General features: G+C 39.9%; 2 protein-coding genes across 12 annotated transcripts in view; both read right to left on the bottom strand.

Moving 5' to 3' along the window:
• LOC127431166 (CDK5 regulatory subunit-associated protein 2-like) overlaps nucleotides 1–24,725 on the bottom strand; it is a 61,956-nt gene extending 37,231 nt beyond the window's left edge. For 9 of the 11 annotated variants that reach the window (XM_051681456.1, XM_051681464.1, XM_051681458.1 and 6 more), the window contains exons 1-9: nucleotides 24,529–24,725; nucleotides 17,920–17,978; nucleotides 17,035–17,099; nucleotides 9,405–9,515; nucleotides 7,522–7,598; nucleotides 7,051–7,165; nucleotides 6,786–6,967; nucleotides 6,542–6,683; nucleotides 6,384–6,437 (exon numbers count right to left, since the gene is read on the bottom strand). In XM_051681456.1, coding sequence (XP_051537416.1) covers nucleotides 6,384–6,437; nucleotides 6,542–6,683; nucleotides 6,786–6,967; nucleotides 7,051–7,165; nucleotides 7,522–7,598; nucleotides 9,405–9,515; nucleotides 17,035–17,099; nucleotides 17,920–17,978; nucleotides 24,529–24,581 — 858 coding nt within the window. In that variant the 5' untranslated portion in view covers nucleotides 24,582–24,725. Of the gene's footprint in view, nucleotides 1–6,383; nucleotides 6,438–6,541; nucleotides 6,684–6,785; nucleotides 6,968–7,050; nucleotides 7,166–7,521; nucleotides 7,599–9,404; nucleotides 9,516–11,405; nucleotides 11,545–17,034; nucleotides 17,100–17,919; nucleotides 17,979–23,212; nucleotides 23,367–24,528 lie in introns of those variants that run through there. The other 2 variants (XM_051681462.1, XM_051681465.1) reach the window with 2 other exon arrangements.
• LOC127431178 (uncharacterized) lies at nucleotides 109–1,409 on the bottom strand. The gene has a single exon (XM_051681486.1). It carries the CDS (start codon nucleotides 1,216–1,218, stop codon nucleotides 148–150), a length of 1,071 nt encoding a protein of 356 aa, XP_051537446.1. The 5' UTR covers nucleotides 1,219–1,409; the 3' UTR covers nucleotides 109–147.
• Nucleotides 24,726–25,010: the final 285 nt, after the last annotated feature.

Here is a 25,010-nt window from a genome sequence, read left to right as displayed (position 1 = left end):
ACAGCATATTTGAGCATCATAGGCACGTTATAACCTGTTATGAACACTCATTCTGTTACAAGCATTCCAATGATGCCCAAAAATGTTGTCCCCTCAATCGACTCACTAAGTTTTGAAACACAGCCATTATCGAGAATCGTCCAAACCTCACAGCAAGTGTACGAGCAAGTGTACCTCCTGTTTGAGAGGTGTGTACTCATCATTAAAATCCTCCTCCATCTCTCTCAGACTTTTCTCCACTTTTGATTTCCAAGACACACCACCACAGGCATTTCCATGTGTAAAATGTGGATGCATCGGTATTGGAATCTTGCTACCGTTGCATCGCGGGACTGGACGCACTCCTTGCACACTCCTTAAAAGTTGAAGTATATCAAAAACCAGCGAGGTTGTTTCTACCATGCTGGGGGCGGAGCCTTTTAGTGGGTGTGTCCGTCTGAGGGGTGATGCACAGATGTGGGTGTGGTCAGACTGCTCCAGGGCCACTGATTGGAGGGAAGTTGAACGGGATATCAGAGCACTCTTCTTGTGCACAATGTCCAAGTATTCTCGACTAAAACATTGAGTTCCCGACAATCCAATGGTTCTAAAGCCAGCGTCTTTGCTCTGATGCGGAGATGAATTCAAATTCAGATGGTGGAAGCGATCGGTTCCTACTTTACTAAGAGGTTCCAAACTAACACATCTCCTCAACTGACCTTTGAACTTCTCCTGTCGTCCACTGCCACCCTTATTGCCAGCAACAACCATCTGACTTCTTCCAGCTGTGTTCTGCACTTCATCAATTTGAGCTTGGCGCAGCTTTGGTGGGACTGAAGACACTTTTGGTCGTCGGATGAATTGCAGCGGATTTGTTCCAATCTTGACTTCCTGTCTGGGAGTTCTCCGTGATGCGTTTCCATCAGGTTTTGGTGGGTAATTTTGTCTGTATTTGTTTACAATGTGCATTTTCAATCCATTTCTCTCATTTTGCAGCCGTTGCAGCTGAACAGCATGTGTTTCCTGCAGCTGTCCGATGGCGACGTCGCATTGCACAACACGCTCGAGCAAGAACACGCATTTCCCGCAAATGAACTCGCTGCGGCCGTCCCTTTGCAACTCCGCCTCCAACACATGTGAAAGGACCACTGCCAACCTCAGACGCCCGCACGCACTGAACAACCAGCGACACTGACCACCCTGCACACAAATGCCGCATACACGACATGGCTCTCGCATTTTCACGGAACACGAGCTAAAACCCTGATGCTACGGGCAAACAGACGTGCTTCAATTACATGGCAAAGCATTGATGTTGCTTCTGAAGGATCTACAGGCATGTTTTAGCACATTCATCGTCTCTCTGACCCTCACATATTCTATTTTTCCAACCATCTTCCTCTGTATCGCTCCGTCTGTCTTGCTCTCAACTGAACTATGTCTGCCCACACACAGATATAAACCATCTAATCCACAAACACACACAGGAAATCCTTTGAGGGCTGTGGACAACGGCTCCTAACACACACACACACACACACACACACACACACACACACACACACACGCGCTAATCCACTCAGCAGGCATCTGATGAGCAGAGCTGTATTTGGGCCACTGTTGATCAGGATGAGCTCTGGCGATGCTGCCGTCATGATGGAATGTGGCAAGAATGAATATTTGCCTCATGAAAATGAAACAGAGTTTAGTCAGGGGTGTTTGCTAAGCCACACATTCCTTTTACTATTGCTCATACTTAGGATTAGTGAGTCGAACAAACCACAAACCCTAAGTATTGGGCTGGGCGATTGGACGATGTTATCGGAGACGATAGCTTATAAAGATCTCGATGCCGATTGCAACACTCAGTTTACAGAAGATGACCGACAATATCGGCAAAATTGCAAAACCATAGATCTGGGAAGTCGGCAAATATATTAAACAGTAGCCCAGGGTGTGAAACTAGTGCCCACCACCCGAAACGAGGCTGAATCCAGTTTGCAAGTTCCTCATCCAAATGCATGCAGCCTATTTCATGCGCAGGCAATTTTGCTCATCTACCCGCAACAGGCGGGCAACCTGTGAGACATCTTGGAGTGACACATGACAAGTAATGTTGTTAGTCACAAAGACACGCCCTTGAAAAAACACAGTTTATTATATTTTTAAGAACAGACAAAAGAAAAGGCATCAATGCTCGTGTCTGATTCGCTGTTCTCTTGAGCCTGTCTCATGGAACAAGTGCATGTAAAGTGTTTTCACTCTTTTTTTTCCTGTTTCATTCGTCTGAAAACTGTTTGCAAGAATAATGCCGTCTATGAGAATGCTGCAAACAATCTCCGATCATCTCAGGAGGTGCTGCGAGTTCAGTTTGCTTTATTTCCACAGACTAGTTTGCGGTTAACATGCATTGTGAACGCAACTCTGCAGGTTCAGTAATATACATCTTTCTATTAAAGAAAAAGACGAAAGTGATTAAATCATAAAATAATACAAGTTCCACTGAATCTAAAAAGGAGTTCTATTTTCTTTTCTTTAGCCAGCATTAACTGTATTAACAAAACACAATTCAAACACAAATTCGATAAGAACACACATTTGGCAGCATCATTTTGGGAACACAAGGGAATTTATGATTATTATTATCTTTACATAATTGTCTTTAGTTCTTAATCTGTAGGCTATTAGTAATTTTCCACTTGTTGTCGTTGACTTGCGTGATGGCAAATGGGGCCATTGGAGACGGTAAATGTTTGGATTTGGGGAGGTGGCTTTATAAGATTTTTTTGATCACTTCATTAATTTAATGCTTTTTTCGTTGAGTTTAAAGTCCAATTTGAATTTAGAAATGCCTTTTATGTTTTTCGTGTTTCAATAAATGGATAATTTTTTTTAAAGCAAAATCAATAAAGCAAAAATATTCACCAACCCTCAGCAGGGGGCTTGAAGATATAATCGTATATCGCGATATTTTTTAAGGCAATTATCGGTTAAATATTTTTGACATATCGCCCATCCCTACTAAGTATTAAACTTTCGTTTGCACCATTTGTGCTTGTGCGGCTTGTACAGGAGAGGTGTGTGTAAGGGGGTTTAGAGGAAAGGAGGAGGCGAGAACCGGCTTGACAACTTAAATAATAATTTATTAACCAAAAACACAGCACAGCTGTCTGTAATTCTCTCTCTCTCGAACTGTCGTCCCCGGCCGCCTTTATCCCTCGCGCGCCCCATCAGGCTGATTGGGGACCGGGTGTGTCTCATTCCAGCCCGGCCCCGCCCTCCTCGGCTCTACAGTGTGCAATTACTTTTCTATGTGATCAGACTTACAATTGTCACTTGGCAGATCATAAAACGAAAAAAAAAAAAAAAAAAAAACAAGAGACATAACAGGGACCCAAACGATATCTTGAGACTTGAGTAAACTATCAATTTGGGCTGATAAGCAACCACCAAGCTGGTTTTATTTCACCTTTATACTTATCTTCACACACTATAAATATATTTCATATTTCTTCAATATCATTACCTATCTGTTTGATTTAAAGCTGGTTTATACTTTTGTGTCAAACCTACACCTTAGCCACTACACGTTGGCCAACACAGTGGTTTACAATTACAGTTATCTGTTGGTGTCTGTGTCGTTCTGCAAGTGTACAGCCAAATGTGTACCGAGCTAGTGTATTGAGAGAAAATGCCTTAGTTTATCAAATAATTATACATTTCATAAATAAACAAAAGCGATGTAATTTGTGGATTGAAAAGTATTTATTTATTTATTTGTTGTTGTTTTTTTATCCCCTTTTCTCCCCAATTTGGAATGCCCAATTCCCATTACTTAGTAGGTCCTCGTGGTGGTGCGGTTACTCACCTCAGTCCGGGTGGTGGAGGACAAGTCTCAGTTGCCTCCGCTTCTGAGACGGTCAGTCCGTGCATCTTATCACGTGACTCGTTGTGCATGACACCGCGGAGACTCACAGCATGTGGAGGTTCATACTACTCTCCACGATCCACGCACCCTACTGAGAGTGAGAACCACTAATCGTGACCACAAGGAGGTTACACCATGTGACTCTACCCTCCCTAGCAACCAGGCCAATTTTGGTAGCTTAGGAGACCTGGCTGGATTCACTCAGCACACCCTGGATTCGAACTCGCGACTCCAGGGGTGGTAGTCGGCGTCAATACTCGCTGAGATACCCAGGCCCCCTGAAAAGTGCACGAGAGCACTTTAGAAACACTTCAGAGAACATCATAATGAGCATACAGTTTAATGTGGACCGGTTGCTGCATCAGGTGCACTGGCAGATTGATTTTTCTGTTTGATGTGCTTAAGAGTTGCTCCTCTACAGTGCATAACTTATATTTTACTGACATTTTCTATGTTTTATAATGTATACATATTATGAATTCAAAATCAGGCACGTGTTTCCATTTCGCAAAACTGTTTGTCCATACAAACAAGTGAGCATGCGCTTCCACATCAAATAAACCAATCGCAATGGAGAAAGGGAGAGCGATAATTTTTATTAAACCGTGTTTTGCGGTTTAGTAATCGCTCAACATCATACCGCGATTTCAGTTTCAATGTTATCAATAGTGCAGCTCATGGATATCACAATGATGCAGGGCTGCATCTAACTATTATTTTGATAATCAATTAATCGTTGATTATTTCTTCGATTAATCGGATTAAAAAACTACATTTTATTTCCTGTATTTTATTGAAAATGTGATTTTTTTTTAAACAAAAGAAAGAGTGTAAGGATGTGGTTCAGTTCACAGTACTAAATTCACGATTCGATACTCCCACGAAACTTTAAACAAAGCCTGAATCATGAAAAGTTACGTTTGAATAAATGTATTATTATGATTACTTTAAGGACATATGCAAAACAGTTCCTTTCCTTTACTTGTAAAGCTCAACAAAAAGTACTGTTCTTTAAAGAGTCAAATGATCCATCAAGGATGGAGTGGACTAAAACACAGCACAGCAGATGGTAATGGTGACACCAGCATAGAAATATTAACAATTCTGCTCAGCTGAAAAATTCAGAATGTTGTTAGATACATATGCTGATTACATTACATTTTAAATTAATATTGTACATTTTAAAATAGTATTGTCACTGATTACACCTTTCTAAACTATACTTTTCAAAAATAAATTTTAATGGTAGTGTATGCTTATCCAGTAAAACAATATTTGCCATATTATATATTTACTGGTGAAATCAGACTTTACATTTGGCATTCTCAGGGCTATATCAGGACCCTTACAATTATTATAGATAATATTCAGGTTTATTTATAGTTTATTTACAATTATCCGCAAAAGCAGTGCAGATTCACTGAAAAGTCTCACGCTGAAAAGTCCCATCCCGATGCTCATTATATTACATGTGCTTACATGATGAAGGGAAACCATCTAAAGCATCTACGAAAGCTGCAAAATTGACTATATTGAAGCTGAAATCGCGATGTAATGTTAGACGATAACTAAAAAAATATATAATCATAAACCGAACCGAAACACATGCAAACCTGCCCTCAGGGACAAACTCTCCCTCCATGCACAGGATGCAGAAGGATTTGTTTTTAATATTTAATTGCCATTTGCAACAGACACAGACTGCTGCTGCTAACCTGGTAATCCAGCTTTGCACACTGACCTTCCGGAAACACCCGTAACACAACTGTCACACATAATACACACTACCTTTCAGAAATCAACCACTAAGTCTGACATCTAAACATCCACCCCAAAACATTTATCACAATAAGTCCTCGCTGCAAACCAAACAGGTAAGAATACTCTAGAAAACAGTGATAAAGCAAAACAACAACAACAACAACAGAACACTGTCAACCAAAACAAACTAATGTACTTGTAGTACAAAACAGGGGCAAAAAAAAAAAAAAAAAATCCAAAAGCATTAGCACATCTTGGTATGAAAAATTAAGACTTAAGAGTGAAAAATGAAGAAAATTAAATAGAAGATGCATGCCTTTCGCAGACATGAGTGTATACATGGTGTTTCCAGTATTGTTTGTAGTATCACAAATAACAGACATTCTATAACTGCATAATTTGAGCAAATGTATATGTATGATCATATTACACAAGCATCCATCAAAAAGTGACAGACAATAGCTGTATGTGCACGTTTTCAACAATCCGAATGCAGGTAATCTGATTGCAGATCAGATCGAGCTCAATTGGTTAATTATTTTCCCAAATGAGGTGTTTTTATGAAGGTTTTTTCCATTCTCATCAAGCAATCAGTCGGATTGTTAAGCTGCATGTAACCGTACCTAATGAGACAAACACAAAAACTTCTTTGGCATATGAGCGAGGGTAGGAACATAACACAAATTACAAATACGCAAAACTCCACTGTGCTTACCTGTTTGTCTCGTTCTGCATTTCCTCTTTCACAATCTAGTTCTTCCCTAAGAGTCTTTAAAAAAAAAAAAAAAAAACAACAACATCGTTCAGTGTATGTGTTTAAGCTAGCACATTGGTGTATTATGGCTGCCATTGTGTTTTACAAAACTGACTAACCTGTAGTTGTCTGTCCTTTTGGCCAACCAGAGAGTTTAACTTGGCCATCTGCTCAGTTATTGGTTGGTCTGGACCATTCCTCCGAAGCTCTCCAATCAAAGCATCTTGATCTTTGAGTGACACTTGCATTTGCTGAATAACACTGGAGAGAACAAAACATTTATGAATCGATAACAATAAGACCATTTATTAAGAAAGTAAAGAGGGTCTTTAAATCCATGTTGTCTTTAAATAGACTGCTTACCTCTGCTTCTCTTGAAGAGCCTGTTGGAGCTCTCTGACCTGCTTAGGGGCGGAGCCTGAGCTAGCTGAAGGTCCTGATTGGTTGGCGGCTTGTAGTTCTTTCTCCAATCCGAGATTCTTTATCTTCTCCTTTTCAGCAATGATGGCCATGTTTTCCAGTTCTTCTTGAGCAGATTGCAGAGACTGAAGTAAGAAAGATAGGACAATGAGGAAGGGAATAATATTCTCAACCATTTGCTCTGAATATTGTAAGTTTGGTCTTCTACCTCCTCCAGTTCTTGAATCCGAACGTTGAAAGCTTCTCTGAGCGAGTCCATTTCTCTCTGCATCTGCTCTCGGCCATCATCAACACCTCGACTGGCTAAACTCTCCAAAGCTTTTCTACGCACAAACACGTACAGTTTAAACTGTAACAGTTTAAGGTCAGGCAAGGAGGAAGCGGGAACCGGCTGAACACTCAAAGTTTAATGATAAAACGCAACATAAAACAAACATAAACAAACATGCAGCACGGCCGCGTGCATCTCTCCGACTCCTTATCTCACTCTCCCACTGGTCAGCTGATTCCGCACTGGCCGTGCTCCATCACGGCCCGGCCACGCCCTCCTCCTAGTCACATCAAGTTACTGACAATATATCTAGTTATGCACCAATTGTCACGACTGGTTCATCACACCGCCCCTAGTAAGGTCGGCTATTTAGTAAAAATAAGACTTGAAGAAGTGGGCAGGACTTACGATGCAGACACAAGCAGTTCCTGTTTCTCAGCCAGATCTCTTTTCATTGACTCCACCTCCACCTTTAGTTCAATGTTCTACAGACACAAATACACACAAACAACAAACTGATGTTATCGAGCAAGCCACAGACTACTACAGGCTTTGAAATCCATGGATTAACAATGTTATACAGTACTGTGCAAAAGTTTTAGGCACTTGTGATAGTGAGGATGTCTTCAAAAAATAATGTCATTAATAGTTTTCATTTATCACTTAACAGCATACAAAGTCCAGTAAATAAATAAAAGATAAATCAATATTTGGTGTGACAACCTGTGCCTTCAAAACAGCACCAGTTCTCCAGGTACACCTGAACAGTTTTTCTTGGTTGTTGGCAGATAGGATGTTCCAAGCTTCTTGGAGAACTTGCCACAGTTCTTCTATGTATTTAAACTGTCTCAACTGCATCTGTTTCTTTATGTAATCCCAGACTGACTCAATGATGTTGAGATCCAGGCTCTGTGGGGCCATACCATTTGTTGTTCTTCTTCTATTCAATTCTATTTGCAAAGGGAATCTTGAAATTTAAAATGGATATTTCCTACTAATACACTAAAATCCGAATATTTAAAATAACCGTTTTAAAGGGGTCATGAAATGCTCTTTTTTATTTATTTTCATTATCTTCCCTGAGGTTCACTGATAATGTTAGTAAAGATTTTTTTTCACCAAAACAGTCATCATTTTGTAATATATGATCATTTTCCACCTTGTCTCTGACCATCTTTCCGAAAATCGCAATTTTTGCCTCAGCTCCTCCTTCAATATAAACACCCTCTGTTATGATTGGCTAACAGCGTGCAGCCCCTCAAATTCAGCCATTTTGAAACTTAATCGGAAGAGAATAAACAAGCACCAAAACATTAGAAATATACATTTCACAATTTATACATAACGCACATCCAACACATTGCATCCGAATATATAGCATATTCATCTCAAGCACAACTGTTAACACTCACACCCTGCCTACACCGGACGCTATAATCAATGATGCTGTCTACCATGGAAGTGTCCGTTGCGGTGTGTCACTCCAACAGTAAACAAAAACAGGTGTCCCGATCCATTTTGCTCTGGCACTACTACTGCCAACAACACAAAGAAACGTTTCAGAAAGTTTGTGTTGACAGCCTAAAGCCGTTGCGTCGTGTCAACAGATGCACCCGGTGTAGACAGCATGTCAGCATCATAAACAATCATGACATTTGAAATATTAATGAATGGAACTGTTTACTTATGTTTTTGATCAGGTCCAATAGTGTTTTTAACTGCCCCATATCCTTCAGTAACAATTCCTTGGCAAAGACTCGTTTTATGACTGCTTCACAAGACGCACACATCCAGTTTATCATCCTGCACTGAGGTGCACAAAAATTATTCAAAATAGTCCAGATGGGTCCCCTTTTGTGCTCAGGAGTAGTTAGGTGACAGACAGTAGGCCTTTTGTCCTTCTTTCTGTCTCTGTTTACAAGCTAAGTAAACACCAGTGGGCCATGGGTGCGATGATTTTAAAACAGGCGTTGATGTTGCCGCTGTAGTGGCGGTCATGAATTAATGAGTACCACAAGTGACGTAGGGAAGTCGCAGAAGTAGAGAATGGGGCGTTTTGGCAGCTTAGTTTCAATAAATACTTTTATTGCATTGGAGATTAAGTTTTGAGGTCTGGAATTTACAGTATGTTTTTATAGTAGAATGACCTCTTGTATGTCAAAATAGCAAGGAAAATTTGATTCCTCATGACATGACCCCTTTAAGACGTGTTTTTGTGAAAAGACTTTTGCACAGTGCTGTATTTGTGCACTTGTGTGTGTTGTGCATTTGGGACCGTGTGTGTCAGTCACCGTTTTGTAAATGTCCTCTGTGGAATCATCACATTTCTGCTGCACACGCTCTTCCAGGAAATAGATCCTGAGCTTCAGGTTAAAGTTTTCTTTCTTCAGAACAGTGATTTGCTATCAGGGAACAAAAACAAATTATTCTCTAAATACTCCTTGTATACACACACAAATGGGTGTTTATTCGACTTCGGGCATTTTCATGTCTCAGGGGTTGATTTTTATTATAACGACCAGAATTCAACTTTGTTTTATGAAGGTCTCATTAAAACAATTGCAAACTTTTTAGCAGGCCTTCATCATTTATTTTTGGCACTTTTCAAACACCTTTTATGTACAGATTTAACTATTTTAGACTTGTCCCAGACCAAGATTTTTTAATGTAAAAATACACTGAAAATTTACAAATTATTACATGTTTAAAACTATGATCAATTAAACAGAGTGAAATAAACAAACAATTTTAATATTTATTGTGTCAAAACAACTTCTATAATTGTTGAAAGCTTTATCCACCACACCAAACAATTCTGCCCCTATTAAAGTTGTTCAAAAGTTAGTGTACTTGTTAAGTAGACAAAAGTGACAATGAAGAGCATGCTTGAAATGAAATATGAGACAAGTGATGTTTGAAGAAAACAAAGAAAAATAAAGGGAAATATTACTAGCAAGACAAAGGAGTCTGCTATTTTATTTAAAAAATGTTAAAAATGTAATTTCTGGCTGAGTGACTCCAGCCAGGTCTCCTAAGCAACCAAATTGGCCCGGTTGCTAGGGAGGGTAGAGTCACATGGGGTAACCTCCTCGTGGTCGCTATAATGTGGTTTGTTCTCGGTGGGGCGCGTGGTGAATTGAGCGTGGTTGCCGCGCTATGTCTCCGTGGCAACGCGCTCAACAAGCCACGTGATAAGATGCGCGGGTTGACTGTCTCAGACGTGGAGGCAACTGGGATTCGTCCTCCGCCACCCGGACTGAGGCGAATCACTATGCGACCACGATGACTTAGAGCGCACTGGGAATTGGGCATTCCAAATTGGGAGAAAAAGGGGAAAAAATCCCCCCCCCCCTAAAAAAAAAAAAAAAAAAAAAAAAAAAAGGCATTTCTGGGGGGTCTGGGTAGATCAGCGAGTATTGATACTGACTACCACCCCTGGAGTCACGAGTTCGAATCCAGGGTGTGCTGAGTGACTCCAGCCAGGTCTCCTAAGCAACTAAATAGGCCCGGTTGCTGGGGGGGGGGGGTCTCATGGGGTAACCACCTCGTGGTCGCGATTTAATGGTTCTCGCTCTCAATGGGGCGTGTGGTAAGTTGTGCGTGGAACGTGGAGAGTAGCATGAGCCTCCACATGCTGCGAGTCTCCGTGGTGTCATGCACAATGAGTCACGTGATAAGAGGCACGGATTGACGGTCTCAGAAGCGGAGGCAACTGAGACTTGTCCTCCGCCACCCGGCTTGAGGTGAGTCACCGTGTCTCCACGAGGACCTACTAAGCAGTGGGAATTGGGCATTCCAAACTGGGAGAAAAGGGGATAAAAATAAATAAATACATAAATAAATAAATAATTGTCATTTCCATTAGCGTCATTTCCAGCACAGAATTCTATTAACAAAAAACATCATTTGAGGCACGGTGGTGGAAATTTTCATGACGCTTTAGAAAAACAATGACAAAAGTGAAATAAATCTCTTGTGATGCACATACATACACTGTTTGGTATTGTTAACAGAAGAAAACAATTTATAATAATTAAAAAAACAATTTATGAGACTCTGCCCAAAATTGAAGCAACACCCAAACACTTAAACACAATAAAATCAAGCAGCAAATGGACCTAAATCTTTTATTTTGTGAATCTTCTGGTTTTCCTCATTACAATATTCAGACTTATTCATGAATAAACATGAGTCATGCAAATCAGCAAAGCTGTTCTCCATATAACTGGATTATAAAGAGAGAGAGAGAGAGCTGGGGACAAGAGCTAAAAAGAGAAATAGAGCGACTATACCAGGCTGTGTGTGTAGATGGTCAGTGATGACAGCTGTGTGTGTGTGTGTGTGTGTGTGTGTGTGTGTGTGTGTGTGTGTGTGTGTGTGGCAGGGCAGTGAACTGTGCGTCATTGTACTCCAAGCGTTTCACTTCAACATCTGGGGCAGAAAGAGGGGGAAGGGAGATGGAGAGAAGTACAAACAGAATGAGAGAGTTTGGAATAAAATCAACTACACAAATAACACAGTAATGGGCAGCTGAATGCTCTCTGTCTTTGTGTAACTACACATCACACTAACACTTTCTCTCTCTGATACTCACAGGAACGCTTATAGATTCCTATCTCACCATTTATAAACAAACCCATTTCTATAAAAGGACATACAAAATTATAATCATTGCCATGGAAACCAAAACAACGCAAAAACAGATGCAGGCCGACCTAGTAAGCTTTTCACTCTGTTTCAGCCGGCAGCTGAAATGTTTGAAGACCCTGTTAAATCAGAATTTGGTGGCTTTTTGCCCATGTCTGTTCACTTTGAGATCATCTATATATGCTGGTGTACAACCTTTAGCAGATATACAGCAGTGTTACCCCATATGCATTTTGTAGCGGTGCTGCGCCACTGCTGAACTATGAGCACCGCTCTTGGGATTTCACATGGTTAATTTAATATTCTTGATGCAACATAACGCTTGCCAGCTCCAGTCAGCTGTGCGCTTTCAACACTGCGAGAGGGACCCCCCCCCCCCCAACACACACACACACACACACAAACAAAAACACACACTACATCACAGTGACGTCGCTGCATAACAACACGTGTCAAACTCGCTTAATTTCAAGTGGCCTGCAAACTCTTTTTTGAAACGTAGGATGGCAGGAGATCGCAATGTTTCACTGAACAATCAGTTAGAATATAAATTAGCCTTCCCCAGTCATCTGTATGTTTTGGAGCACATTTTGCTCGCTTGAAAAGCGGAATGAAACAGCGCTACACGGGTCAATTATCAACACAGATTACACATAGCAGCACGAGGGCAGAGCAGGTGCGGTAATTTGCAAAGTGGTCTCAACCGCACAGACTATTTTAAATGTGCTTGTGAACCAGTGAGGTGCGCAGCGGGGATTGCAAAACCCGTTTGAATGCGGTACATAATTGTCTGTTGCAAAACTCTAATGTCTCACTGACGAAACTAGTTTAAAACAAACAGCCCCCACAGAAAACAGGAGAAAACATAAATTAGAAGGCTTTTCAATACTCAGATCACAACGCTTACAAAACTTTACCATTGATTTACTGCAGTAACACTAATTGTGCTGTATTACCTATGGTACTCCTCAAGACTCAAGATGGCGCCGAGTATGGCTGCTGCGTTGCGAGCTCCGACACAACATAGCAATGGTTTGTCTGTTTTGTTTACAATTCTTATGTTTTTTGTCTTGGATGTTGTCTGCCTTATTGTCTACGACAGACAAACACTTTTGGACATTGGCTCAGCGATCTCACACCGTAAACCGGACTTCACATTCCTCAATGCCGACCCGCTGTTTACAAACACGCAAGCGGAGCCCTTTGTCTGGGCAGCACGGCCGCGGAAACGCAGGAGGAAAAGGGGAAACAGAGTAACGGCGTTCTCATCAGAGTAAGACGCCGCGCAAATCGACCCCCGCTACCCACTATTCTACTGGCAAATGTTCAGTCTCTGGATAACAAGCTCTGCGAGCTGAAAGCGCGGATCTCTTTCCAACGAGAGACGAGGGACTGCAAACTTGGATGTCTGCGGAGATTCCAGACTCAGCCATTGAACCCGCGGGGTTCTCCATGCTCCGAGCGGACAGAGCGAAAGACCTCTCAGGTAAAACTAGAGGAGGTGGTGTATGTTTTATGATCAACAAATCCTGGTGTGATCAGAGGAACGTACATTCCATCAAGTCTTTCTGTTCTCCTGATCTGGAATTTCTTATGTTTCTGTGTCGACCATTCTGGCTACCGAGGGAATTCACAGCGGTCATTATCACTGCTGTGTACATCCCACCACAAGCCGACACAGACCGGGCACTCAAGGAACTGTATGGGAGTATAAGTGAGCAGGAAACCGCGCACCCTGAGGCCGCGTTCATTGTGACCGGGGACTTTAATAAAGCCAGTTTAAAATCAGTCGCACCAAAATATCACCAGCACATTAGTTTCAACACACGAGGGGACCGGGTTTTGGACCATTGCTACTCTCCATTCCGGGATGGCTACAAATCCCTCCCCCGCCCACCATTTGGCAAATCGGACCACTCTTCCATTCTGCTTCTGCCCGCTTACAGGCAGAAACTGAAACAGGAAGCACCCACCCTCAGAACGATCCAGTGCTGGTCGGACCAATCAGACTCTACGCTACAGGATTGTTTTGATCGCACGGACTGGGAGATGTTCCGGTCCGCCTCTGATGACGACATCGAGCTTTACGCTGATAGCGTAATGTGCTTCATCAGAACGTGTGTAGAGGAAGTGATTCCGACCAGAACTGTGCGAATCTATCCGAATCAGAAGCCGTGGATCAACAGCGATGTTCGCGCGGCACTTAATGTGCGGACCTCCGCTTTTAATTCCGGGAACGCGGAGGAGCATAAACAAGCCAGTTATGCCCTCCGAAAAACTATCAAAACAGCAAAACGCCAGTACAGGAGTAAGATTGAAGGACAGTTTAACACCACCAACTCTAGAAGCATGTGGCAGGGAATTAACATCATCACGGACTTTAAAGGGAATAAAAACTCCGCCATGAACACCGCTGCCTCTCTACCGGATGAGCTAAATACTTTTTATGCTCGTTTCGAGGGAAATAACACCGCCCTCGCGGAGAGAGCTCTCACGGCCGAAGCTACAGAGGTTAGTTCACTCTCCGTCTCTGTAGCGGATGTAACCCGATCCTTCCGACGGGTGAATATCCGCAAAGCCGCGGGTCCAGACGGCATTCCGGGCCGCGTCATCAGAGCGTGCGCGAACCAGCTGGCTGGTGTTTTTACGGACATTTTCAACCTTTCCCTCTCTTTGTCTGTAGTCCCCACATGCTTTAAAACATCCACCATTGTGCCTGTTCCAAAACAATCGAAAATAACTTGTTTAAATGACTGGCGTCCTGTTGCTCTGACCCCCATCATCAGCAAATGTTTTGAGAGACTAATCAGAGATTACATCTGCTCTGTATTACCACTCAATCTTGACCCGCTGCAGTTTGCTTACCGCAACAACCGCTCCACTGATGATGCCATTGCATCTACAATACACACTGCTCTCTCCCACCTGGAAAAAAAGAACACTTATGTGAGAATGCTGTTTGTAGACTACAGCTCAGCATTCAACACCATAGTGCCCTCCAAGCTAGATGAGAAACTCCGGGCTCTGGGCTTAAACAGCTCGCTGTGCAGCTGGATCCTGGACTTCCTGTCAAGCAGACGCCAGGTGGTTAGAATAGGCAGCAACATCTCCTCATCACTGACCCTCAACACTGGAGCCCCGCAGGGCTGTGTTCTCAGCCCACTCTTGTATTCCTTGTACACACATGACTGTGTGGCAACACATAACTCCAATGCCATCATTAAGTTTGCTGATGACACGACGGTGGTAGGTCTGATCACTGACAATGATGAAACAGCCTACAGAGAGGAGGTGCACACTCTGACACACTGGTGTCAGGAGCACAACCTCTCCCTCAACGTCAGTAAGACAAAGGAGCTTGTGGTGGACTTCAGGAGAAAAGACAGAGAACACAGTCCAATCATCATCAATGGAGCACCAGTGGAGAGAGTCAGCAGCTTCAAGTTCCTGGGTGTCCACATCACTGAGGAACTCACATGGTCCGTCCACACTGAAGTCGTTGTGAAGAAGGCTCATCAGCGCCTTTTCTTCCTGAGACGGCTGAGGAAGTTTGGAATGAACCGCCACATCCTCACACGGTTCTACACCTGCACTGTGGAGAGCATCCTGACTGGCTGTATCTCCGCCTGGTACGGCAATAGCACTGCCCACAACCGCAAAGCACTGCAAAGGGTGGTGCGAACTGCCAAACACATCATCGGAGGTGAGCTTCCCTCCCTCCAGGAAATATATACAAGGCGGTGTGTGAAAAAAGCTCGGAGGATCATCAGAGACTCCAGCCACCCGAGCCATGGGCTGTTCTCACTGCTACCATCAGGTAGGCAGTATCGCAGCATCAGGACCCGCACCAGCCGACTCCATGATAGCTTCTTCCCCCAAGCAATCAGACTTCTGAACTCTTGATCTCCCACGATCAAAATACATCAGCCCTGCACTTTATTACTCTTTTATCTCACACCGGACTGTCATAAATTATATTACTGTCATTATATTATGTCTCTCTTAACAACTGACTATCAACCGACAGCCTGAATGTCAATACAGTACAATACTGTACATTCTATATATATACTTTTTTCATATATATTTTAATTTTTATTGAATAATGTGTATCTATATAGTATCTATATAGTAAAAAAAAAAAAAAAAAAAAAACAGCATATTGTATACTGTACAATGTATGTTATTATTGTATATTGTTGAGTGTAATTGTGTATAACAGATGTTTAAATTGTGTTGTGTTAATCTGATGTTTTAAGTTGTGTAATTATGTATAACAGATGTTTAAATTGTGTTGTGTTAATTTGATGTTTTAAGTTGAGTGTAATTATGTATAACAGATGTTTAAATTGTGTTGTGTTAATTTGATGTTTTAAGTCGAGTTTAATTTTGTATAACAGATGTTTAAATTGCGTTGTGTTAATTTGATGTTATTGTAAATTGGTATATGTCTCATCACTGTCACGACTGCTATGTTGATCGGAACTGCACCCAAGAATTTCACACACCATTGCACTTGTGTATATGGCTGTGTGACAATAAAGTGATTTGATTTTGATTTGATTTGATTTGGTAGTCGTGGCAGAAGAAGTTTCTAAATGCATTTAGACTGCTGTTTTTTCATTAAAAGAATGCCATAGTTCTTTATATAGAAACCATAGTTACTAACCATGGTAATGAGGAGCCATGCATGGTTTTACCTATGGTTACCATGAACTATTACAAATATAATTTTAGCAATATAAAAATTAGGTGTTCATTTTTTCCACAGATGTTACTGTTGTTAACATCATAATTTTCATCTGCATCCCAAACTCAAAATCAATGCTGTACTGTCAAACGTGCATTTCAATGCACATAACATGTAATATTATTTGCATGGGTGCTACCAAAGCAGGTGCTGGTGCCACATTTTCAAAGGGCCCTTCGAGGGGCACAAATAAGCCATGATGTGGCCCAGGCTGAAATTGAGTTTGACACCCCCGTTTTAATCTATTCTTTGACCAACACGCGTTAATACGGGTCCAGGGTTGTGGGCTTGTGGACGTGCGCACAACAGCACCGCTGCTAAAAAACATCCTAAGGGAAACACTGTACAGATTTAAAATCTATGGTCCAAAATGCCTAGATGACCAAAAAATACCTAAATGCACAAAAATGTGAAGGTAGGAAAAGAATTAGGATTCTACACATGATGTCACAGTCCAAAAGGTCGATCTCTCTCATAATGGAAATACAAACAAAAGCTAAATGTTTTGATATTGTTGCACTTACGTTCTCGTATTCCTTCATGGTCAGAGCTTTGGCTGGAGACATCCTCTGTCCTGGAAACAGAGAAGCTGCAGACGACAAGACAACAGACATATGAATGAACAAACAGAAAAACAAACACACTGTTCACTTCAGATTGTTCTCCTTAAATGATCTTTGTGTAAATCACACTCTCTCTCTCTCTCTCTCTCTCTTTTAGAGAGCAGGACCATTGAGAATTCAGTAAACATCTCAAATATACAGTATGAAAGAAAACGCATGCATGTAAAAGTCAGAGAGAAAGACAACAAGAGCGCGTGAAAGTGTGTTATCAGTCCAGAGATGAAGGTAAACTATTTAAGGGGGGGACGACATAAGAGCTTTTTTAATCTCGTTCTTTTGCAAATCTCTATAGTTCATAAACACTCTTGGTTTGATATTTTGATATATAATGCTGCTAAGACACTTGTAAATTTTCAAGTGTGATTTAAGTGTCAAAATACTTTCTGGGGACACACCGTATATATATTTATGGGTGTTTCTTCCACTTTGGGTATTTTTAGCAAAGTGGATTTCTAGAAATGCAAGTCTTGATAAAACATGTAATAATTTGTATTTGTATAATGAATTTTCATAGTTTAATATTGAACATCTGGGTCTTGGACAAGGATAAAGCTGTCAAATCTATACATAAAAGGCATTTGAAAAGTACCACAAAAAAAATGATGAAGTTTTCAAATCAGTTTCAATATGACTTTCATATAACAACAAGAAAAACTTTGAAATTTGTTTGTTTGAAGAAACACCCATATATATTACCCATGAGGTGGTCATCAAGGGACCATATTATAGGACCTAAAGGGTCAAAGCGAGGGTCAGGGTGTTTGCGTGGTGTGTGTGTGTGTGTACCTGTCATGTTGTCCATGTTGAAGTTGCTGCTGTTCAGAGACTCAGGAAGTCTGGAAATACTACAGCCACATAAACACACACAACAGTTTAAAAATACACATGCACGCATATAGGCTACTAAATATGCTCATTGTCACAAGGAAATTACACATACAAAGATAAACTGAGCAAAACAGTCATCAATTCACCATTCACTTTTATTGTATGGGAAAAGATGCCATGAAAGTGAATGGTGACTGAGGCTCACATTCTGCCAAACATCTCAATTTGTGTTCCAAAGAAGAAAGAAAGTCATATGGGTTTGGAACAACATGAGGGTGAGTGAATGTGATTTTTTTATTTTATTTTTTATTTTTTTGGGTGAACTATCCCTTTAAGATTGCCAATAACACTGACAATGACAACACTGCCTGTGTCTGGTGTGTGTATGTGCTGTGACTCTAGGCTACTACATCAGGTCTCTAAATGACTTCCCTCCAAGTTCAATTCCCTTTTACTCCTCTGACACGGAGTCCTACGGCAAACCCATTAGTACACTATAGCACATTCGACTTGCGTAAGACTAAGCGCAGCTGTCAAGGAGCTTCAATAGAATAAACTATAAACCTGCCTCTCTCCTCTTTGAATCCTATTCATGTTTATACAGTAAAACAAACACAAGTGCCATCTGAAATAAACGCATTGTGTTTACAAACATGGACAGTAGCCCTCCTTCAAAGAGCTCTACTATGGCAAGCCGAATTTACTTTTATTGATTCTCAGGATATGAACTGTTGATCAAAAATTATCATTTTTACAAGTAAGAAGTGTGCATTGCTGATACGTGAAATTAGAATTTCAACTACTAAGAAATACATTTTAGATCTCTGTAATTGTGTATGACAGATTATTGTGAAATTCGACGAGTGAAAATGCAGTTACAGATATATAAAAATAAAAATAAAAAAAAAACAGTTTTTACTAGCTGATATAAATTTTTTACATCTAGAATATGTATTTATGCAAGTGATGATGGCATTTTTGATATCAATAATTCATGTTTTTACTAGTGCAAATGTAATTACAAATGTAAAAAATAACACTTTCACTGGTAGCAAGTAGGGATGGGCACGAGTACTCGAATATTCAGGTACTCAGACGTGGCAGCGATGATCAATCATGAAAACGATGATCGATGGTGATCATGCATGATGTGACTTTTCACTTAATTCGAAATCCAGTGACAATTACCTGACAACTAAACATAATCATGTCAAAGAGGGAGCTTATTTTTAATTTTGAGAATGATTACGTTGTGATTTTGACGGGTATATTGATTGTCAGAGACGTCTCATAGCAACCAAACTGATATACGACGTTGAAATGCTATCGTTACGATCATCAAAAGAGAGTGTAATTAACCGTGTTTTGAACACCTGTCTCTGCAAAACATTTGCTAAACATGTTTTATTATCATTTAATGTAAGAACTTTGACTCGTTAATGGATATTATTTAATAAAAGTGAATGTTTGTCACCGACTGTAAACCTCCCTGCCCTGGGAGCCGACATGTTTGCGTGATGTAACACAAACCTGCATCTCGACGAAATGGGAGTTTAAGATTTACGCACGAGTTTCCAAGTTAGAAGTCCGACATAAAGTGTCATTCCGTTGCACTTTCCCCAGTTGAAAGGTGGAAATTCCGACTCTCCGAGTTGAATGGAACGCTCCATGAATCATCACAGCAACAACAATACAGAGCATCGCGGCTTTCCCCACAGGAGCGAACACTTGGACACACACACACCAGGCGTGTGGCAGTGGATTCAACGTGCTGAAGCAGCGCATATACAGCAGGCGAGTGTTTCAAACAGCTAGAAAGAGCGCAGTTAAATGGAACAGAATGCAGCGTCTTCAAAACTGAACTTCAACTTAACACGCATATTAAAAACACGATGGTTATGGCGTCTTCTGTTAAGCCCACCACGATTTGAAAATAGACAGTTCAGACAGTCACTAAAAAAAACTGGTGCGCGCTTACTAAGATTACTACGGTAACCTGAAGGAAGAACAGACAGACGCGCTTTGTGCACATTCTGTCATTGAGTTGGGCAGCGAATCTTCATATAATGACAAAATATGATGCATTATATTTTGATTATGTAATCTTTTGTACATTTTGTAACAGATTATTTTACAACAGCCTATAATAATGAATAGACGATACACTGGAACAACAAGACGCAATGCAGCAGCCAAAGACATGTTATTATATATACAGTTATGTACATGTCAATGCCCCTTGAGTACTCGACGAGTCAATAGTACTCAGAGTACTCGAGTAGACAAAATTATCCCTAATCAGTAATTACATTTGCACTAGTAAAAAGGTTCATTCTTGATATCAAAATTGACATCACTCGCAGAAATATAAATTCTTGATCTCAAATTTAAATTTAACTAGTAAAAGCCGTAATTCTTGATACTGAATTTTCACTAGCAGAATTTCACAATTATCTGTCATTCACTCCCATTCAAAACGCTATTACAGATATCCATAATTCATTTCTTACTAGTTGAAAATCTAATTTCACATATCAGCAATGCACTTCTTCATAAAAATAATTTTTGATGATAATTAAATTTTTACTAGTTCAAATGTCCTTTCCTGATACCAACAATTGAATTAAAACTAGTAAAGATGCTAATTTTGATACCTGTAATTTGGTTTTTACTAGTGGCCATGTTAATTTCAAACCTCTATAATGTTATTTTAATTGGTAAGAAAGACTTTTTTGATATCTTTAACTACTTTCCAATTTATTGATATCTGAAATCCAGTTATAGTGGGCGGGGGGATATTGATATGTTAAAGTATTGTGATATTTTTCCTCATGATATTGCATCGATATTTGCACACCAAATATTGCTAATATTATGTACATTTTTCCACATTAATATTATGGTGATGGGAAAAAAAATTATCTTTGCCAAATCAATCTAGGAATTCAACAACAGTCCCGATTTTACAGTAGTAACATTAACGGAAGTATTTTGACAAAAATGTTAGTATCATATAAAATAGGCTAGCCTTTTAGGTGAAATCTATTATACTTTTGTGTATTGAAACTGTTGCAATAAATAATGTTTTTAAAATGTTTAGGCTACTTTTGTATTCATAAATACTATAATTTATTTTTATAAAGTCTAGCTACATTGACCTAACCACAGAAATAGGGAGCCATTATGATCTTATATGCTTATGGCTTTGAATTGTATATATATGTTAGGAAATAAACTGATCTTGTTTTGTAAACAGGCACATTTATATTAATTTAACAATGCATTTGGTGATTTGGAAACAGTTCTCTTAAGTCTGATGAAGACGAATGAAAAACATTGAGTGAAATCGCAATACATTATAGTTTTGAATCGCAATAAACCAAAAATAAAGAATTGCAACAATATTGTATCATGACCCAAATATCAATATTATATCATATCGCCAGTTACCTTGTGTTTCCCACCCCTAATTTCTAGTTTATCTAACATGTTGAAATACATTTACAGATATCAAAAATTAACATTTTCACAAGTTGCAGTTAAATTTTTGATGACAGGAATGGGTATTTTTACTAGTAATAACAATGTAATCATTGATATTATCAAAAATGATCATTTTAACTAGTAAGAAGTGCATTGCTGATAAGTAAAACTGGAATTTGAACTAGTAAGAAATTTATTTTAGACAAACGGTGCAGTAAGTTTAATACTTAGGGTGTGTTCACACTTGGCATTGGTTCGATTTGGTTCGATTAAAACGAATGCTAGTGTGAACGCTGCCATCCGAACCTTGGTGCTCACCAAACATGTGGACCTAGACCACCTGAATAGTGGGTCTCGGTCCGCTTCCAAATGAACTCTGGTGCAGTTCGATTTATATATGAACGCAGCATGGACCAAAGACGTGTAAACGGACCAATAGCAGGAAGTAATTTGCCTAATACTGACCTCAAGCATACCTGGTTCTTCTCATCATAGGAGCTATGTTGCCCATTACAGTTCGGTACAAGCGTCGGAACCGCCGTCCTTGCAGCATATCTTCGTTTGTGTGTGCAACGGAGGAATTCCTGGCGCTGTTTTGACTCCTTTACACATTTTATTAGCTCTTCATTTGTTCTCAGCTGGTATAAATACCACCATATATACATATATAAATCCAACGAGCGCATTTCGCCCAACAGCCAGCATTGTTTTGGATGTTCGGCAAGTTCCATCGCAAAATAAACATCATAAAAGCTGTCCAATCAGGTTGTGACTTTTTCCCGATGCCTTATGTTTCATATCTTTAGGTTCGGTGTTAAAATGCCAGTGTGAACGCTTAAGCGAACCAGGACTAAATGTATCATTTAAATGTATCTGGACCAAGAGAACCGAACTACAAGTGTGAACACACCCTAGTGTACTTAAGAGTTTGTCCTAACAATTATTAATATTGATCCTCGCCTTGTGGCCGATGGTCGAGTCCAATATGATCACCAATAGATTGTGCATCCCTAAAATATTTATTCATGAAATCATGTTCATGTGGAAAATAGAAGCTCTTTTGCTTGACTTCATAAAAAAAATGTACTGTATGACAGGCACAGGTGCAACTTTGCTCAACAAGACTGTAAACCGGGTCTATTGTCTCAATGAAAATTCAACAACTGATGCACCTTTTTAAATAACCTACGGTATTCTGAGTAGGATGGATGGAGCCAAACGGATGCACTGCCTCTGGCCTTTCCACAACAAAACACATCACAGCCAAACAACTTCCTCTTCTTGGGTTTTTCTGCACTGTTAGCGTTGTGCTAGCCACGGGAAGACACACAAACTAACTCTTATTATATAATGGCTGTCTCAAGGGTTTATAAATATGAGCCAGTGTCCAACCTCAGATATGTAATCAAATTGGTTAAAAGCTCCTATCAGATATCAGAATTAAGCAGCTGACTTACACAGCTGATATCATCTTACGTCTTATGTTTCCCTACAGGCTCACCACCTGGGTTTATAAAGGTGCCAGACTCACTAGAGCTTCTGTATTCATTACCTTACAGCACAATAACACAGCCATTAGGACAGCAGTATAGACCTCTATCTTGACCATCAAACCCCAGTGTCCTTCAACTGTTGGCCATTAGAGTCCTGATGATCTTGGCAATGTTGTCTCTTAAATTAGGCATCATAACACTAATATATTTGAAATACAGAGCTACACATCTACAGCACTACCTCTATACACACGTGTAAGAGGGTAATAACCTACCTATATCACGTCCTTCATGTTCAGATGGCCACAGAGAGGTAAAAGATAGAGATCAGTCCGTCAGATGATACAGGAGCGCTTTTCCGCTATGTGCAGTTTCCGTGAAGGAAACTGCGTGTGTATTTTTGCTATGACAGCGCATGATCACACAAACAACAACAGCAAGACTCGGTATCTCTCTCTTTCGCTGTCATCATTACTTAACAAGACAACCAAAGTCAGTTCAAAGCCAAAACTACATTTAATGCCTTGCATCGAACTCCTACTGCATTGCATTTAATAGCTACAACTATATTTAATGCTTGTATTGAACTTCTACAGCTACAGCTATATTTTATGTACTGCAATGCATTGCATAGTCTATTACTCTGTGCAAAAGTGTAACATTTCTTCTGAACAAAATTAGTCTGATTTACCTCCTGAAAACAGCATATATAATGCCAAAAACACACTGCCTACCCAGATGGTTTCGAGATCAAGTACCTCCATGCTATATTTAACTTTAAAGGATCATGTGTGTTTTGTTTTTAACACTGGGGTTGAGATTTACACCTCAGACTCCACACACACATTCAGAAACTAAGATCAACAACACCAGCATGTCATCCAAACATGAATCCACCCCAACTGCTGTGTTCAGCCCCCATCAGACACCAGGGGCATACAAAATATGAATAAAACTGTATTTAGATGCATGTTCATTTATGTATTTATAAATATAAAATATAGGGGAAAAGTGTCAACATACGTGAATGTTAGATGTCTCAATTTAGAAATGCATGAATCAACATGCTTTATGAAATTATGAGCATAAACATAATTGTCATTGCAATCAAACTGTAAGGTAATTTACCAATAACATTAAGTAATATTGATCTGAGACAATACATGATAAAAAAAAACACTTGTCACATTCACCATCTTCATCATCCAGTAACAAAAACATGGCATGATAATGGTCTATTTAGCCATACAAATCTAAAGAATATATATATATATATATATATATATATATATATATATATTAGCCTCTGGGAATGGTTTAATTGCAATTTATTTAGCAAAACATGCGATATTTTCATAATGCTGTTAATGTTTATATTAGCTAATCTCTGTGGCGATTTCCGTGTGCCAGGTTGTTTAACGGTACAATTCTGCATTTTTTCACATTGAAAATTTCAAACGTTAAAGAACAGATTGATTACATTTGGTAAGAACTATTTATGTACTTAATTTTAAGAATTTTTTCTTCAGGCTTGCATGCTAACCGTCTCCTGCCAGACTCTTGACAGAATAAGAAAAATAAAGCGCTTCACCTCAGATTGATGTCAAACGGCAGCGTTTGATCCTCCCCGACCACCGAATCCATTTTTTATTCAAATCAGGCTGTTTTATTGATGTAATACATATATTCCTTTCAAAAACATTATGTCCGTGGTGTTATTTTTAAACTATGGGCGGCAGATTATGCATGTGATTTTAAAGCAGACGTTGGAACCGCCATTTTAAAATCCGTGACATCACCATGTGGGCGGTTCTGCGAAGGCGTAGCTCATGAATATCAACTGTGAAGGAACGTTTCTTGGAATCCTGTGCGGAGATGAGCTTATGCATATTAATTAGACAGTGCTGAGGTTGCCTCGCAACTTTTGTATAGTAAAGGCTTCACTCGTGTTTTTTTTATTTTTATTTTTTATTTTGTATTATTATTGTGGGAACATTAAACCTTTTAAGCCTTTTAAAGACAAAGAACAAACCAAAAACTCGAACATGAATAAATTAAATATCGTATTGATCA

Source organism: Myxocyprinus asiaticus, chromosome 40 (genome assembly GCF_019703515.2).
Source record: "Myxocyprinus asiaticus isolate MX2 ecotype Aquarium Trade chromosome 40, UBuf_Myxa_2, whole genome shotgun sequence".
NCBI classification, from domain to species: Eukaryota; Metazoa; Chordata; class Actinopteri; order Cypriniformes; family Catostomidae; genus Myxocyprinus; species Myxocyprinus asiaticus.
This window is presented reverse-complemented; position numbering and strand designations above follow the sequence as displayed.

Bases quoted from the DNA above. Each gene is read 5' to 3' on its own strand.
- LOC127431178 (XM_051681486.1), bottom strand. From the start codon at position 1,218: ATGCGAGAGCCATGTCGTGTATGCGGCATTTGTGTGCAGGGTGGTCAG.